General features: G+C 43.4%; 1 protein-coding gene across 2 annotated transcripts; it reads right to left on the bottom strand.

Moving 5' to 3' along the window:
* Positions 1–1,334: 1,334 nt before the first annotated feature.
* On the bottom strand, positions 1,335–13,880 carry LOC131881815 (cyclin-dependent kinase 12-like). Of its 2 annotated transcripts, XM_059228780.1 has the most exons (10): positions 12,246–13,880; positions 11,338–11,711; positions 10,884–11,120; positions 10,768–10,827; positions 9,666–10,423; positions 9,408–9,566; positions 8,628–8,899; positions 7,428–7,706; positions 4,177–4,529; positions 1,335–1,618 (listed from the first exon to the last, which is right to left on the bottom strand). In XM_059228780.1, exons 1-10 carry the CDS (start codon positions 13,676–13,678, stop codon positions 1,473–1,475), a joined length of 4,071 nt encoding a protein of 1,356 aa, XP_059084763.1. In that variant the 5' UTR covers positions 13,679–13,880; the 3' UTR covers positions 1,335–1,472. The 2 variants fall into 2 exon arrangements, with proteins under 2 accessions (XP_059084763.1, XP_059084764.1); XM_059228781.1 differs by lacking the exon at positions 10,768–10,827.
* Between the last annotated feature and the right edge of the window lie 2,625 nt (positions 13,881–16,505).

Here is a 16,505-nt window from a genome sequence, read left to right as displayed (position 1 = left end):
CTGCAATTTAATTTCGCCAAAACTTTATTGTGAGAGCTCTTCTCGATATTGTCAAAAGTTAAGATTTGATGTACGGATAAACATCTGCACTTTCTAATTATTTCCAAACCATTTCGAAGCTCTAGTAAAGTACAGTAGCCATTCGAATGCAGTGCCATATTTGGCCTCTTACTTCAGAGCGTCATCTCCTCTTTTGAACATATTTCCCGCGAGATGGCAACCTCGTATGCATTTCGAAAGTCGATAGAGTTCAAAAGGCAAAAGGCAAAGCGCAAGGACTTGGAGGAAATTTGTAGGAACCACAAGCTATGCACTCGTCATTTGCAGTCTTACAATAACCNCATTTCCTCAACTCGAAGCGGTTCTGTTGGAATGTAAGGTCTTGGTGGACAAATGTCCATCTAGCACATGGAGCACGGCAGTAGTACTACTAACGTACTCCATGTCTAGCACCACTCAGTCAAAGAGGAGCGTTACTGCCCGTTACTCCGGCTCAACTTAGCGTTAGGATAGATCTCCATCTTCCCTTTCCTTGACCCCCCAGTTTTGAAACACAGTAAACACGCTTTTCTGCGAAGTGGCGTTAAAGAAGGGCCTTGGTGAACGCCTTTAGGAAGAGATGGTAGCCGAACTAGTTGTGCTCGACTCTGTCTAAGAAATGGACGAGGAAACACGTCCAATCGAGGAGGGAAATGTGGTGCGCCTTCTAGGTGACAATCTGTGAAAAAGCGAGTGGAAATTGGCCAGGATTGAAAGAGAGCACGTGGGAAGGGACGACCTCATTTCGTGTGGCCGAGGACACAATTTTGCAGGTCCCATTGTGCGGCGCCACCTTAACAAGCTTGCCCCATTCGAAGAGGCATGATTGTTCGACCGCCCGCAACCACTTGAACGATTCTTGGGATTTTATGGTGTCGGGAAGTGTCACCTTCACGTTCCATAGATGTTCTGTACATTTTAACCAGACTTTTCCGGATAGAGATTTTTGAGCGAAAATAAGCGTTTTGGGGGTGTCATCTTCAGAGAGAAATACACATTTCATCGTGCAAGAAGTTAGTTTTAATTCCGTCGTTCCTACTAGCGTTCCTGGGATGTAAGATATCCAACAAGCTAACGTTACACAGTTTTGCGGGCGGAGTATGTAACTAAAGTTAAGCCCTGGGCATTGCCTTTCCATGTTTTGTACAAACCCAGATTTTATTCTTGTCCTACTTATCTTCATTATCCCCACGTTAATCATTTGAAAATGTTTTTTAATCACCTTGAAAAGAATTTTGAACCTTTTTCCACTGGTTTTCCAACGACATGAACGAGAAATAACAACGCGGTCCAAATCATATCGGAGTGCGAAACTAGATTCGGCTTTGGATGACAAATAGATTGCAGGTGCTATTCATACGCAAGGCAATTGGTCAGCCAAGGAATACAATAACAAAGAAGGTTATCTTTTTCATTTTGAAATTCCCTTTACGTCACAGCATGGCCAATAGATCCTTCGGCACGGAAAGCTGATGATGCTCGAAGAGTCTCACTAAAGCCGAAGAAACCCCAACGGTCAACAGATCATCCTCTTTTCGTGTCTGATTCTCCTGATCCCCATTGGTTTGAGAGTTGGGGCCTGAAAGACAAACATACTGCAGGGATTAATTTTTCATCAATTTTGAAATTAAATTGTATTCCAATTCACCAATATATCGGGGCAAAACAAGAGCTAATATTTTGGGACCAATTGTATTCTTGCATTTTGGGGCAAGCTTGCATTTTTTGAAGTTTAGGAGTCACTTGGTTTCTTCGGTAAGGCAAAAAAGTCATAAAGAGGTCAAATGTTGGGCCGAAACGAACTCTAGATCGGGCAAAAGCGCCAGTGAAAATTTTGATAAGGAGATTGATATTACAGGGTGAAACACATTGAGCAATAATTCAAACTTCATATATTTGAAACTTGGCCAATCATCAACGTTATCTACAAATAATTTCTATTCATTTTCCACGAGCACAAAGAGAGACAGGAGCAATTTTCCTAACGTTGTTGCCCTCAAACGAAGGGTGTAGTCAATGACTCTGTCATTTAACCTTTTATGTGTTCGCGAAAAGTACTGATGGGATTAAATAAATAATCACGCGAGGTTGCGACTAGGGCTACCAATTGACAATCTCAGTGGCATGTGGCATCACTAGCGGAATATTGAAAACCCGTTAGTTAGTCACAAAAAGTAATCCTAATTTTTCTTCGATCAAACCAGGGTTGCCATTTTGGTCAAACCTAACCTTTTAAGTTATGTTGAAAAGGCTGGTGCTTTAACTTTCCCAGCTTTTTAGCAATCCTGATTTTAAAACTATTTGTTTCCCCATCCCTAGTGAAAAGCCAAAGTTAGTTATGCTTATGAAATGATATAGATAATCTCAAGATATTCCAAGGTTGAGACGACTGAGCAAAATTACCAAAAGAAGAATCAGTAATTCAAGTTTATGGTTCAAAAACACCAGATTCACAGTATGAGAAAGAATTTCTAAAAACGTCATTGATAGCCATTGGTTCATGTTTAATTGCTCAATCAGTCCCTGACACTGACAAGTTTTTTAAAGTTTGCTCAACATTGAATCTTCAACCTAAAATTGAGTTTTATTTTGGTCGTTACCGATCTATATTAGTTCTTGACATAAGATAAAAGTAAGTTTAGCAAAATCAAGTTATTTAAATAGTTAATCAATGTTTCAAAAAAAGACATTTTCATAGTTCAATCTGATCGGATATGATGATCGAAGAAGGTTTGATGTGCTGTTACGCATACAGTGTAACCTCTGTCTTTAAACATGTTTCTATTAGTTTTAATATTAAACCTGCCCTATTGATACATTAATCTCGTCATAAGGGATGATTTTGAAGATTCAGGTGATTCCATTATCTTGTTACCGCCAGGGGGAAAATTGCGTGTCAAGGGCTGTTTGGGCTATGTTGACAGTTTGCTCTAGTTTTGGCCATANTTTAAACATGTTTCTATTAGTTTTAATATTAAACCTGCCCTATTGATACATTAATTTCGTCATAAGAGATGATTCTGAAGATTCAGGTGATTCCATTATCTTGTTACCGTCAGGGGGAAAATTGCGTGTCGAGGGATGTTTGGACTATGTTGACAGTTTGCTCTAGTTTTGGCCATAAATCGGTTTTTTTTGCTATTTTAGCACTTCCAAGGCCTAAATCATGAACTTCATAGTTTTGAGTCAAAACAAAGACACTTCGGCACACTATTTATTCAAGTAGTATCAATTACTTGCCCGCCAGTCCAATCGCCTTCATTTCGAGTTGTTAAATCAAATGACCCGAACGTCTCTGGCCTGAACTTTCTCTAGCGGCAAAACTCAACTCAATTCGATCACCAGTTCCATGGATTTAACGAGTTTATAGTACATTTTGAAGCACAGAAATTTTTCAAACGAGCAATTTTCATGTTCTTCGAATGAAATGTGCACCTAGGCGCAGATATTTTGATTCAAAACTAGAACATTCATGATTCAGGTTATCGTGCGTTTTGAGTTCCCCTTTAAATGAACCGCTTATCCGACATCTTTGGATTCGACCCAACCGTTTTTTTCGAACACAAAGCTTGACTCTTCAATAGAGATCAAGAGCCACTAGGGATTTCTTTTCGTCTTGTAATTGTTAATCAGTTTGATTTAAAGAAAGAAATTGAATTTCTTCTTATTTGTCATTTGTAGTGAGGGAATGAATAACTATTAATCGTTGTCCCTAAGAGTAATGACAAAAAGGCGACAATAAAAATATTTCATTTAAAAACAGTTGCAGTATCGCCTAGATTTGGTAGGAAAGGTGCAGATTTTGTGGCACCAGGGGGCGCTGGAGCAGCCCACGGAGCAGGACGAAAATTCGAATATTGAAAATATCCACTGATCATTGATATAAAATATAAAACTGACCAACCTTTCATTGACGAGTTCTTCGTTTCTTATTTTATCACTTTAGTTCTAAAAGTGGCTCAGAGTTGCTATGACCAAGCGCAGGCCGATTTGGCGCGAAGCTCGTTCGCAGTCCATATTTCTAGAAGTCTGTGATTGAACTCAATCAACCTCTCGGATCTCTCCATTCAGATCTCTACATCCAGTCTGAGCTGACTAACTCAAACGCATTGAGGGGCCCCACAAACTTCGTCTTACCCGATATCACAATGGCACTTGGGTCCAATTTGGCAGCGTTTTCGTCGTCCAATCTGTTATTGGCTTGAAGATCCGAGGCACGTTTTAGCTGATTGATAAGCGATTCCACCATACCCTGAACCAAGGGATCTTTGGTAGCCTCATCAGTCAGCTGAAGACCAAGCAAGGACTCGACCTTCAACGAGAAACCACCCTCCAGATGACGCTGAATCGTGCTGAGGTGCGATGAAATGCTGTTATTCTGACTTGGGACGAGGAGCCGCAACGAAGCACCCGTGGAGAGCGAGGAAGTGGCAGAAGGAGAAGTCGCCGCCGAATTCGTAGAACGTGAGACGGAGGACGTCCCAAACACTCTGCAAAATAAGGGTGGGAATTGAGGACGGAGGTCTCTGAAGTCACTGACCGAGAACACGAGGGCTTCAAGAAGGAGGGGGGGAATTATAGTAAAATCATACCGGTTCATTGTGAGGTGATGACATGGATTGGTACTCGGATATTCTATGTGAACTACGTACATAAGTATGATGTTATTGTCTAATAGGCTCATTGAATGTTTTATGGCGCTAGGAAGAATTACTCGGTTTTTTACGTATTGAACTGATTGGACAAATTTTGGGAATGCTTGAAAATTGAAGTTGACATCACATCATATAATCAGCGTCTCACTTAAAGATGTAGAGAAGTGCATTTGGGTTTAGAACCAACCAACGTTTTGGAATTGTTTCCGCTCCTAAATTTGAATTCTCGACGTTGTGCTCACCGAAATTTCGGTATTTGGGTCAATATTGGGATGCGATCTCGTAGCTCCTTGAAATCATCATTTAATAATTGATCCGAGCTAATTTCGAGTACATTCACAAGTCATTTGACAAGTGCACTCCTAAGTACGACTTTGAAAATATAATCATTTCAAATTTGACTCGAAAAACCATTATCGTGATTTAAGAATCAGTGATGTGGATTCACACGTTCCTGTTGAGAATACTATTTGGGGGGTTTAAGATTTATGATCTAAGATAATAGGTCCAGGTCAACGAAAAAAGTCCGGGATAAACTACTTATTGTCAATTTTTTATTTGAATAATCTAAGCCAAGTGGATCACAGAATACGTGAATAAAAACTCGTAGCAAGATTCTAATGTGTCTTCATAAAGTGTGCACCCCATTTCCAAACGTCGCATAACTCATATTTTTCAATAATCAACAGTGGAAGCGCTTTGCCACTTATGAAGTTATGGGTGGTGCAATTCCAACCGTGTAAAACGTCTTTGCAATTGTGAATGTTTCCACACTTACAACAACTTTTGACCATTATTGAACATAAAAATGTCTTGAAATTGGTGGACAAGGACCAAATTAAGTACTGCTGGGATTCGTCCTCTCTTCATCTTTGACTCTTGGGGAGTTCAAACTAATTCTACATAATGACTCAAATCTCTCGAGCTTTCTTGGGCCTTGAATCCATTCAAAACATCTGTCCGGGTACAGTAAATAAATTATCATCCTATTATTTCTGGACGCTGAAGCAACGACTTTGAATCGAGTTCTAAAGTCTTTCTGAACAAGAATGTTGCCAAAATTGACTTGCGAGTTTCAAAAATTCTTTTACTTTCGCTTAAAAAGGCACGTCCCAATTTCCAGAGAAGGTTGTTAATTAATTAATGTTAATTAATGAGTTTTTGCTGCGTCACCATTTTAAGTACTTGAAGATGTACTTTTTTATGATTCGCCTAAAATTCCATTTTGGTCTAAAAAATGTGCGAGTGAGTTACATAGAATGCTAGTTTTCAGATGGCGTCCTTGGTTAATCTTCTTCTTATTTATTATCCACATCAAGTTTTGCAGTATTTGTGACATTAGATTGGCCGTGCCTTTTTGTGGATGAAGCCCGAAGACGGACAAGATATTACATCAAAATGAACATTATATATTCTAAAGGATTTATTTTGGAGGAGCAAAATAAGATAATTTTTCTATAGCAAAACCTCAATACCCAAAAACAGATTTTTCAAAAATCTTAATTGCAACGTTAGCAATAGCAACTAAGCTAACCGGAACGAATCAAAATATCTGGTTTTAATAACAAATCTCATGATATCACTTTCAAAAACTATTCTATTCCTAAATTCATAAGTGAACCTAGAGAATCTATCAAGTGATTTTTCATATTGAGATTGTGGCTTTATTACTCAGACCACTCATAAATAACATGAAATTCTATTGTTCACCAACAAACATTTGAATCATTGCCGATTTCTAGGCTTTCCCAAGCACTTACTTTAATGTCATTAAAAAAGCTTTCATCTCTACTATTTGATGACGAAAGATCAAAATGATGCGAAAAAGTATAGATTTCAACACGAATAGCAATTTCCACATTTGATCTCGGCTGAGTAGGCAGTTTTTAATTAAAATATTCATCGGTCAAGAGCTTTCCAATGCTATTTTTACTCAAAATTTTACTGGTTTCAAACATGGAACAGACATTCCGAATGGCTTTTAACCTTAAGGCAACCTTAAAATTTCAATTTTAAGGCCTGTATATTGCTCTTCCCAGCCATTGTGAATCGTCATGATTTTTTTTGTTGGCCTACTGGAAAAATAATCTCTTGAACTTTATGAATCTGGCTTGCTTTTTGTATTTTCATTCCTTCTTGTCCACTTCAAGAGTCAAGATGAATTTCCTAAATATCAATGAAGATCCGCTTGCTTGCTTACCTATTTGAAAATGATTAAAAAAAAAAACCTTTAATGAAACTTTTAATGAACCGATTTCACCCTCCTACCAGTTGGTACCCTCTTTGTTTCAAGCTCTTCTTTTTCCTCTGGATGACATGATAACTCCACTCGATTTGGAACCCGGATAAATCAACGGAGGCGATGATGACGGATTGATTCATGGAGTACGTAAGAACAAAATAGTAGGCGTTTATTTCACATACTACTACTATACAATCACATTCCTCCTCGTGGTCAGCACTTCATGGTTCTTTCTGGAGAGGGGAAGAGGTTGTTGTGTGTATGAAAGGGGATGGGGTGGGGGGTGGGGAGAAGACAATGTGAGAGCGAGAAAGAGGGAGGGGGGTTGGGGGGTGGGCATCATTTTGTGTGGGCGAGCTCATTTCCAACAATCAATGGATCATATATCGTCGGTTAGTGTGAGTGTGTATATAGCGCGAATAGAAACTCTTCCCATTTTGATCCCTCGAGTAGTGGTAGTGGGTGATCTACTAAGCCTCTCTCTGACTTACCCTGGCATGCTATCCTCATTGAGTTTATCGGAGCTGGGTGCGGACACCGAGTTTTTGGCACTGCTGCCATCGGTATTCAAGCCTTGCGGGCCGGAATCCGTGCCCGAGGGCCCACCACCCCCGGGGCCTTGTGAAGAGGACGACGAGGTATTGGCAGTGGTGTTGTTGGTGGTGGAGGAGGTGGTGGCCGCTGCCAGCTGTTCCCGTTGCTGGCGTCGACGTTTCTTGCTCCAAAGCTCGTGACAATCTTGATACTGCGGAAGTTCGGGCGGAGGCATTCTACAAAGACAGAGGGGTATGCGATTACAAAATAGGATTGAATCAGTCCATCCATGCGAAGCTTGGACCAAGAACAAGTCCAACTGAGGGTGGGTTCCAAGAGCTCTGATCAGCTTTCTTCTGGATCCGCTAAGCCAATGCGTAGGAGTGGATACATGACGCAAGATCACACATTTACGCATATTTTTTTTTTTTACGGATTTTGTAACATTTTGTATTGAGACATTGAACCGGGTAAAGATGATGACGTCATCACCATTTTTTGGGAGGTCACTTGAACTTTCGGGGCTCAATAGTTCGTTGTTAAGGGATTCAATTAGAGTTCCAGGTCATTTATTATTGACATTATATCTTTTAGAAAGCAATATCTTGACTCATAAACAAACACAGAGAATACTTCAAAGCCTGTCAAAGAAGTTTTTGGACTTATTTTTGCTACTCTCACAAGTTTCCTATTTTAATAAATGTCTTTTCAGAGCCCAGTGGAAGAGCCCCGCTTTTTGTCCAATCTGAAGACTTGTATTTTGTTTTTTAGTGCCCTCACTATCTTGAAAATAAGGCCAAGAAGCGCCCACAAATAGGCATGAGTCATTCGCAGCAACTGCCTTCAAACTTTCGACGTTTAGCTCGACGAAAACAAATTTAAAAAACACATTTTTCAAACAGCAAACAATACCTAAACTAGAAATGGCATTACTAGAGGGCGGGTTTGAAATTGATCGGCACGTTGAGCAAAAATTTGAGAGCGCCTTTCTCTTCTTTCCGACACCAAAGAAAACCAATTGCTCATTTGAAATCCTCTTTGAACTCTACTCCACGTGCAGATCAATGGGTTATCATTACTCCTCCATAGCTGCTGCCATAGCATACTCCTAGCTGCCTATTAGCGCTCTAGTAATAGAGGCTCTCGATTGCACGTACTTGGATGGATCAACATCTCGGAGCCAATCGCACTTGAGGGCATCCGAGGAGGATATCCGCTTGGCCGGATCCAGGGCGAGCATACGATCCAATAGATCGAGGGCCGAGTTGGGCATGATGGGTGCAAACTCCTCGCGCACACGACGTCGATATTGTTTCTTGGGTTTGAGATGAGCAAAGCCGGGCAAATTGATCACATTCGGCCAGTTGGCCGGACAAGGCGTCCCACAGAGACGAGATATCACCATGAGCTGAGCAAATTCCTCATTGGCCTGAGAGCATAGGGGGACATCCTGATTAGTACCCTTGTCATTACTATTTCGCCTAGTTGGACATCATGGGAGTGAAGGGGTGAGAAATTTTTTTTTTAACAGATGTATCCAGAAAAACCATCAAGCATGTCATTAAAACTCTCGCACTTCCGTTGAATTTCTTTTCACACACAATCGTTCAAATGCAATTGAGTGTGATGCATGGATCATCAAATTGCTTCAAAATCGTACATTGCGATCAGGTAACTTGCGACCCTAATCAAAGCCACAATCATAATTGTCATTGGTGAAACTTTAAAAATAATTCTCCCTCCCCCCGCCCCTTTAAAGACACCTATAATAAGTTCTTCCATTTGGATGTAAATGTACTATCATCATCAACCAAATTCAATTCTAGCTAATAACGAGAGGTCCCTGCATCACTTGAAGTGAAATATGAACTGTTAAGACTTCTCATCAATCGAGATGAAGATCTGTCAAGTGACGAACCTGGTACCCTCTTTCATACCTGAAACAATGGCTTCTTGACAAAGAGCTCTCCAAGGATGCATCCGCAAGACCAGACATCAATGGAGGTACCGTAGCGTTCCTCGCCCAAGAGGAGCTCCGGGGGTCGATACCACAGGGTGATCACTTTATTCGTATATGGGCGCTGCTTGTCCTCGGCCTACCACCAAAAAAAAAAAAAAATAGAAAAACCATGAAGACGAATAGACGAATATGCACGTGCTGATACAAGACATGGAGGCTTTGGCAGTGGCCTTACATTGTATAATCTGGCTAATCCAAAGTCGGCCAGCTTGACTTGGCCCCGATTGTTGATGAGGATGTTGGAGCACTTGATATCACGATGAAGGAAATTGCGGTTATGACAATAGCTCAGGCCGTCCAGCAACTGTTTCATAATGGAGGCATTGAGCTTCTCACTAAAGTCCACCAAGCCCGAATCGAGCAGGCCCATGAGGTCGTGGTCCATGAACTCAAACACCAAGTAGAATGAGCCCTTGTCCTTGCGGAAATCCACGGCCTCTTGTTTGTCGGTCACGATCTCTTTGAGATTGATTATGTTCTTGTGGCGCAATTGGCGCAGGATCTTGATTTCGCGCACGGCCGTGATTGGGAAGCCCTCCTTCTCGTTCTCCAAGCGCACTTTCTTGAGCGCGAACTGCTCCTGCGTGTCCGTCTCCATGGAGTTCTTGAACACGGACTTGAACACTTCACCGTAGGTGCCTTCGCCCACTTTGTCCACGATCTCATACAGATCGATACAACGCTCCCCCCAATCCGTACCGTCCTCGGACATCTTGGTGGGCGGGAGCTTGCCAATCACCTTGGGCTTGCGTCGCTTCCCGCCCCCTTTGCCATTGGTGGCCTCGTCATCTTGAGAGGGCGACGTCGACACCGGAGGCATGGGCATGTTGAGGATCTTGGACCTGCGTTTCGTCGGACCTCCCACCTGTTTCGAGGCCGACGCATCTTTGACGAGGGCCACGTCCGTGGAACCCGGGGGTAGTGGAAGGGCACCTACAAGCGAGAGAAGATTCAATGAACAGTCAACATTGGGGAAGGAAGGAAGAAAGGACACAGAACTAATTCGACGTGCCCAGAATTGTGTTTGTCACATGATTTCGACTATAAGGTGATTATTATGCATGTGGTTTGAGATTTCTTTGATGTTACTTCAAACACTCTTGCAAGATGTCTTCTTTTACGACAAAAGGTGACGTCCTGCGTAAAACATTCAAAGGGAGCATTTTCACTCATCAGGAATGGAGGAATGGACAAGATGTCGCACGACGAAACCAGAACTAGACGAATTTCCGCGCAAAAGCAAACACGACACACTTGAACCAAATATTTCTGAATACCCTTTGTCGGAGGTCCCTTTTCTCCACTAGTCGTTGCAAGTTGAAGCATTCCACCAACACCTTGATATTGAAAATGGATGAGGGTCTCGTCGATTTGTTTCATGTCTTATACTCACTTGGTCTATGAGGTTTGATTCCACTCCCAGGTAAGGGCGGGCGAGTTGACCCTTGACTGGAACCCGCCGTATGGCCCGTGGAGGGTCTGCCCGCATAATCTCCATTGGCCTGCGGGTGAGCTGTTTGAGGCATAAGACGATTGGGCGTCGATTGAACCGGGAGAAGTGGAGCCGGGACCCCGACCGGTATGCTATTGTAGGGATGACCGGCATTCATTTGAGACGGCGCTATGCGACCTAGAATTACGACCAAATTAGTATTATATGTCATCAATAATGAAATGGAATAGATTTGTAAGACAGAGTTCGATAAAACTTGAAACGTATACTATCAGCTGTTCTAGAACTCCGTCCAGACCTCAAGGTTCATTTGCGCTCTCCACTTCATTGTAGAAACACTCTTCGACACAATAGCCTCCGGAGCCCCGAGGTGGCCCATAAAAGCGATCCTCACCTGAGCCAAAAGGGCTTTGGGATTTATCGTCCAGAACAGTCAATTCGTTACTCTTCTCGCGTCTCAAACTTTGTCTCTGTTGAAGCTTTTCTCGTAGGTGCTTCTTCTTCAGGATCTCGGCGAAGAGAGTAGTGGCTTGCATGTTGGACATTTCACGAGGAGGATTGCTACTCGGAACAGGGTTGCGATTACTGCGGTCCCGTCGCGTCGACGAGTCGCCCCGATGACCTCGATAATCACGACTGGATTCTCGAATGGGCGAATGACGAGGCGATCGACGACCACTCCGACGATTTCGAGACGGAGGAGACCGGGAATCTGAATGTCTTCGCATAGCCGAGTACGGACTCCTGGAGTCCCGCCTATCACGACGTCTGAAACGAAATATAAAAGATATTTCAAACGTCTTGATCATTTCCATAAGATTCCAAGTATGTTGAAGCATTCGGTAGTTAAGCTTTCAAACTGTATGAATGAGTGTCAAAGTGTATAAAAGTGTGACGGACCGAGGAGACGGTAGCTTTCCCTCTCTCGGTAGGGCTCGGTAGGGCTGTCCTCAATGAAGAGAGTTTTCTGCTCCATTATGGCGGTCAATACCAAATCTTGCCTCACACCAATTGATGTAAATATAAACACATCACAAAGATACTTGGCCACGACAAGCCAGGGATCGAGTTCAGGGAAGCATAATGAAAAGCCAACTCTCTACCAATACACTCCATCAACTAGATTCAGTATCTGAGGAGTTACTTTTGATGTCCGATATCCTGAAATATTGCCAGGGATGAGCCAATTCCATACTTAATGGGTCGAATAACTGTAATACGACCTGGGTTCGTACAAAACTACTCAGCCCTCAGACGTAATTCTAAGTCTGAAAATACATTTCACTTTCAATGACGGCTTACCCAGGAGAACGATATCTGTCTGGCGAGCGCTTTCGCCGCCGATCTCGAGAACGGTCACGTGACCGTCTGGATCGCTTGGGCGGCGTGATGTCCATGTCATCGAGCGGGGGCGGGGACCTCCGACGTTTGCTATTCCTTCCGGCTGTGTAAGGCGAGCCAGGTGGCGTCTCGGAAGGGGGAGTTCTCGGCCCCGCGGACATACGACCCATAGGCATCATGGGTGGGGTGCGCGGCCCACCAGGCCCGCCCGGACTTACCCTATCTACAACCATGTCTTCCGGACAATGCTCGTCATCGCCGGGATAGGGCTCGGGCGGTGAGGGCGGCTTGGAGTCGCCATAAACGGGCGTTTTGGCTCCACTTCTGTATGAATGTCGGCTATCGCTATCGATCGGTTCGGGCGGGGTACGGGGCGGTCTTCGACGGTAATGGGACCCAATCTCGGGCGAGATGGAGCGCCCGTTGCTCTGGCTCTTGGATCGTCGATATCCGCCCGCGTCCGGCATCAAAGGCGGGAGCTCATGTTCCTCTTCTTGATCCAGGACATAGGGGGGTTCTCCGGCCAGCGGTCGACTCACCCGACGGGCGTGGCGGGCCTCGGGCGAGGACACAGGACTAGGCGCGCCCACACCCGGCCCAAAATCGTTATTATCCGAACTGACCGGACTGCCCAAAGGACTGGCGGCAGTAGCAATGTGGGCAGGATCGTGATCGTGGTGTTTCCGCTTCTTCTTTTTGCTCTTCTTCTTCTCCTTCTTACTCTTCTTCTTCTTGCCTCGCCCGTTCTTATGATGCCCGCCGGACGAAGACAAAGGCACGGGTGAGACGCTCTCGGTCCGAAAATCGGCCAAGGGATTCCGCGGCACACGCGGAGCAGGCGAGTGATGGCGATTCATATTTGGACTTTGAACCTCGTTGGGCGGTGGTGCCACCGAGTTCTCCACCGGAGCCTCACCCTCCTCCGCTTCGTCTTCTTCTTCCAAAGCCAACGGCAACGGCTCGTCCTCGCTCTCGATAGGTGAGACTTCGGGCGAGTTAATGATCTCGGCCGCCGGCGACAAGATCCTCCGCGAAGGCAAATCCGGGGGCGAGATGGGATGGTCGTTGAACTGAGTGGGCGGGAGAATGACCAACTCACTGGGCGCTGCCGGACTAATGGGCCGACTGGACACGGGCAACTCGGCTCCGGTCAAGGCAGGTGCCGGATCGCTATCGCATTCACCGTCCTCCGGTCCGGACAAGTCCACGGAACTCACGTCCGACACGTAATCCGCCACGATATTCAAGCCCGCTGCCACCACTTCGCCCTCCTCGGCAGCCGAGGGCGCTCGCTCCAACTCAGCTCCGATCGTGGCCCTCGACCTGGCTGACCCGGCCGACACGGCTGACCCGGGTGACGCGGGTCCCAAGGGCGAATCGGAAATATCCGACATGAAGGCCGAGATGCGGGACTAAAATGGGTCGTTTAAGGTTGGATGGCCGAGGTTTTCTCGGATTTCGAGACTCTAGCATTCATCCTTGTCCTCTTCGTCGTCTTCGTCGTCCTTTTAGGCTAGTTTGCTAGTTTGCTGCTTGGTCTCTGCTTTCGCTGTTTTCGCCGTTCTCGCTGTTCCTTCTCCTCCTCAGCTGCTTTGCTGGCTGGATAGAATTTGAGATGGAAAGAGGTGTTCGTTCTTACGGAGGAGTCAGGCTTGCCAGAGATTCGGTGACGAGTTGCCAGCGTCATATGGCAACAGAGATGAAACATCATTAAAAGCCATTTTCGACCACCTGGTCGAAAAGGGGGGTAGAAAGAGGCAGAAATTCTTTTGGCCCTCGAGGTATGGCACGGGGAGTGTTCATTAAACACTCTTTGATTCATGCTCTGTCACTTGCTTATTATGGCCATTGTTTTGTTTGGAGCTGAAAACCATATCCAAACCATAGCTCAAAATGGACAGATTGTTATTTTAGAATTAACATTTTGATGTTTTCTTCACGTCAAGTCTTGAAATTGAACTAAGTTTTACTGACAGGACACCTATTGTATCATGGAACTAATTTGATAACCTAATGCCTTCGTTCACTTAATCCAGCATCATTTGACCTCGTTCAAGTTAATTGTTTCAAAAAAACATTGCACCTATACACTTATATACATTTACATATTAATTAACGTCAAGAGTAAGAATTGCATACATGTAATCAATGACCAGCTACTCCTTAGCTGAATACATGTGTTTAAATGCAAATATACATTTGATTCGATTTACACACTTGGCAAATGATTCAGTACCCCCAACCAACTTATATTCATAATAAACAGATTTTCATCAAGGATTAATCTTCTTATTTTGGCTCCAAAAGCTGAATTTCATCCAAATCACATACTAAAGCTGACAAAAGCGACAAACATGGCCGGCTATTTAAGCCAGCAGCACACAATGATTTCCAAAGTTCGAATTGCTACCAAAACACCTACTCCATTGCTGCTAATTCTATGCACGAAATACGTTTTACGTTCTGCACTTCAGAGGGCGCTTTGTCAATAAGCCTATACTGAGTAAAGGGCCGATTGGGCCAATTCATTTTTATTGAAATATAATGCGTTTTGTTGCTTTTGACTAATTCTTTCAAGTTCTTATTTATAATTAGTGCTTCGGGTCATATAATGTCAGGAAAAGAAATTGCGTTCAAAGCAAGACAAGAGCAGTTTATTTAGCTATCTACTGTGCCTCTTCCCGTTTTCTTTGGGCCGTGTGACGTTGCAAATAAGGGCCCTTATTGCCATCATTTATTGGAAAAGATCATGAGTTACCATTACCAATACCGTTGCTTTTCGAGGAAGAAAGGCGGCTTAAGGGTGCAAAAAAATGACACGTGCTTTTGAGATGAAACCAAAAAAAATCGGCAAGAAACCTTTTCATAGTTTTTCCCTGGTCAAAAAAGACAAAATAAAGTAACAGTAATGGGAGGGCTAAAAACCGTTTGGTTACCTATACCTTTACTTTTGTACAAATGTTTCATGTCAACATTAGTAGGGCTTGAGTAAAGCTGTTACTTTTTGAGTAATGTTACCAATGACGTGTTACGTTTTGAGTAATACGACCAGTAACGAGTTACTTTTGATTAGCGCTAACAGTAATGCATTACTTTTTTAATAATACCACCGGTATTGCGTTACGTTTTGAGTAGCGCTACTGATTATGCATTACTTTTCCGAAAACGTAACGACTACAGAACGAATTTTAACGCTCCCATTATATAATGTATAAAGATTTCCTCCACGATTTTTGTTTTTGAAATTCCGTCTCAAAGGCCATAACTTGCTTGCCACTAATCTATTGTTATCAAATAGAGAGTCATGGGAGTCAATTGTCTCAATTAATATATACTACACGTTATAAAATCGCAAAAAAGTCTTCTTACGGTTTTAGGCCATTATTATTTTGTAAAAGTGACAGCAACGGTAGCGCGTTACCTTTTCAAAAAATGCCTTTCCTTTTCTAAAATGTATTGGTAACGTTTTACTTTTTTTCAGTAACGTGGGTGCTATTCAAAAATTAAAGTGTACAAGTAAGGCCCAAGCCCTGCTGTTCGCTTTTCATTTTTGACTCTGTATTTTGACAAATTTAGGGCTAACTAGGTGAATAGCTGCCACTTAAAATTCAAGTGCCCATCGACTGAAAATAGTTGCCATTTTGACCCAAAGTGGCACTTAAAGTTGCCATCTGACAACTATGCTGCTCATCGGATCAGATCGATCAGATGGGCAAGGAGTCGGGCCGGGTGGCCGGGCGACGGAAGGAAGGGAGAGGAGGAGTACATGGCTAGGAAATGGGGCCAAGAATGCTTTTCTGTTCATTCTGTTCATTCTGGCCGGCTGGAGCCGGGTGGCCGAGGAGGGAATGAGTCGGATTAGCCAACGATTTCTGACCAGATATGTCATTAATGTCAATTCTCGACCCTAGAATTCCAATCCGAATTCCGGTTGTGTATGGCTTGTGGAGGGATGGTTTTAGATGGGCGTCAGATTTGGCAGGTGGTGGGTGACCAATGACTCCAGATGGCTCACAATTAAAAGCACCAATGAAATTGAAATTTTGTAAGATGGATAAAGTGACGATTTTATTACGATTATACCGTTGCAAGCTAAATTACGCATTTTAGTGATAGGAAAAACTTGCTGCACATTGTTATGGCTTAATTTTGGACCGATTCTTGACATTTTTTGGAGACAAACTAACCAAATTTAAAGCACAGAGGCCCTCATTTCTGTTT

The sequence above is a fragment of the Tigriopus californicus genome, chromosome 6 (genome assembly GCF_007210705.1).
Source record: "Tigriopus californicus strain San Diego chromosome 6, Tcal_SD_v2.1, whole genome shotgun sequence".
Lineage (NCBI taxonomy): Eukaryota > Metazoa > Arthropoda > Copepoda > Harpacticoida > Harpacticidae > Tigriopus > Tigriopus californicus.
Note: the sequence above shows the minus strand (reverse complement) of the source record. Positions and strands in the feature narration are given on the sequence as shown.

Excerpts from the sequence above, each read along its gene's own strand:
- LOC131881815 (XM_059228780.1), bottom strand. The coding sequence starts at position 13,678 with ATGTCGGATATTTCCGATTCGCCCTTGGGACCCGCGTCACCCGGGTCA. Across the intron at positions 11,121-11,337 it reads CCAAAGCCCTTTTGGCTCAG|GTCGCATAGCGCCGTCTCAA; the intron begins GTGAGGATCGCT and ends TCGTAATTCTAG. Across the intron at positions 8,900-9,407 it reads TCAAGAAGCCATTGTTTCAG|GCCAATGAGGAATTTGCTCA; the intron begins GTATGAAAGAGG and ends CTATGCTCTCAG.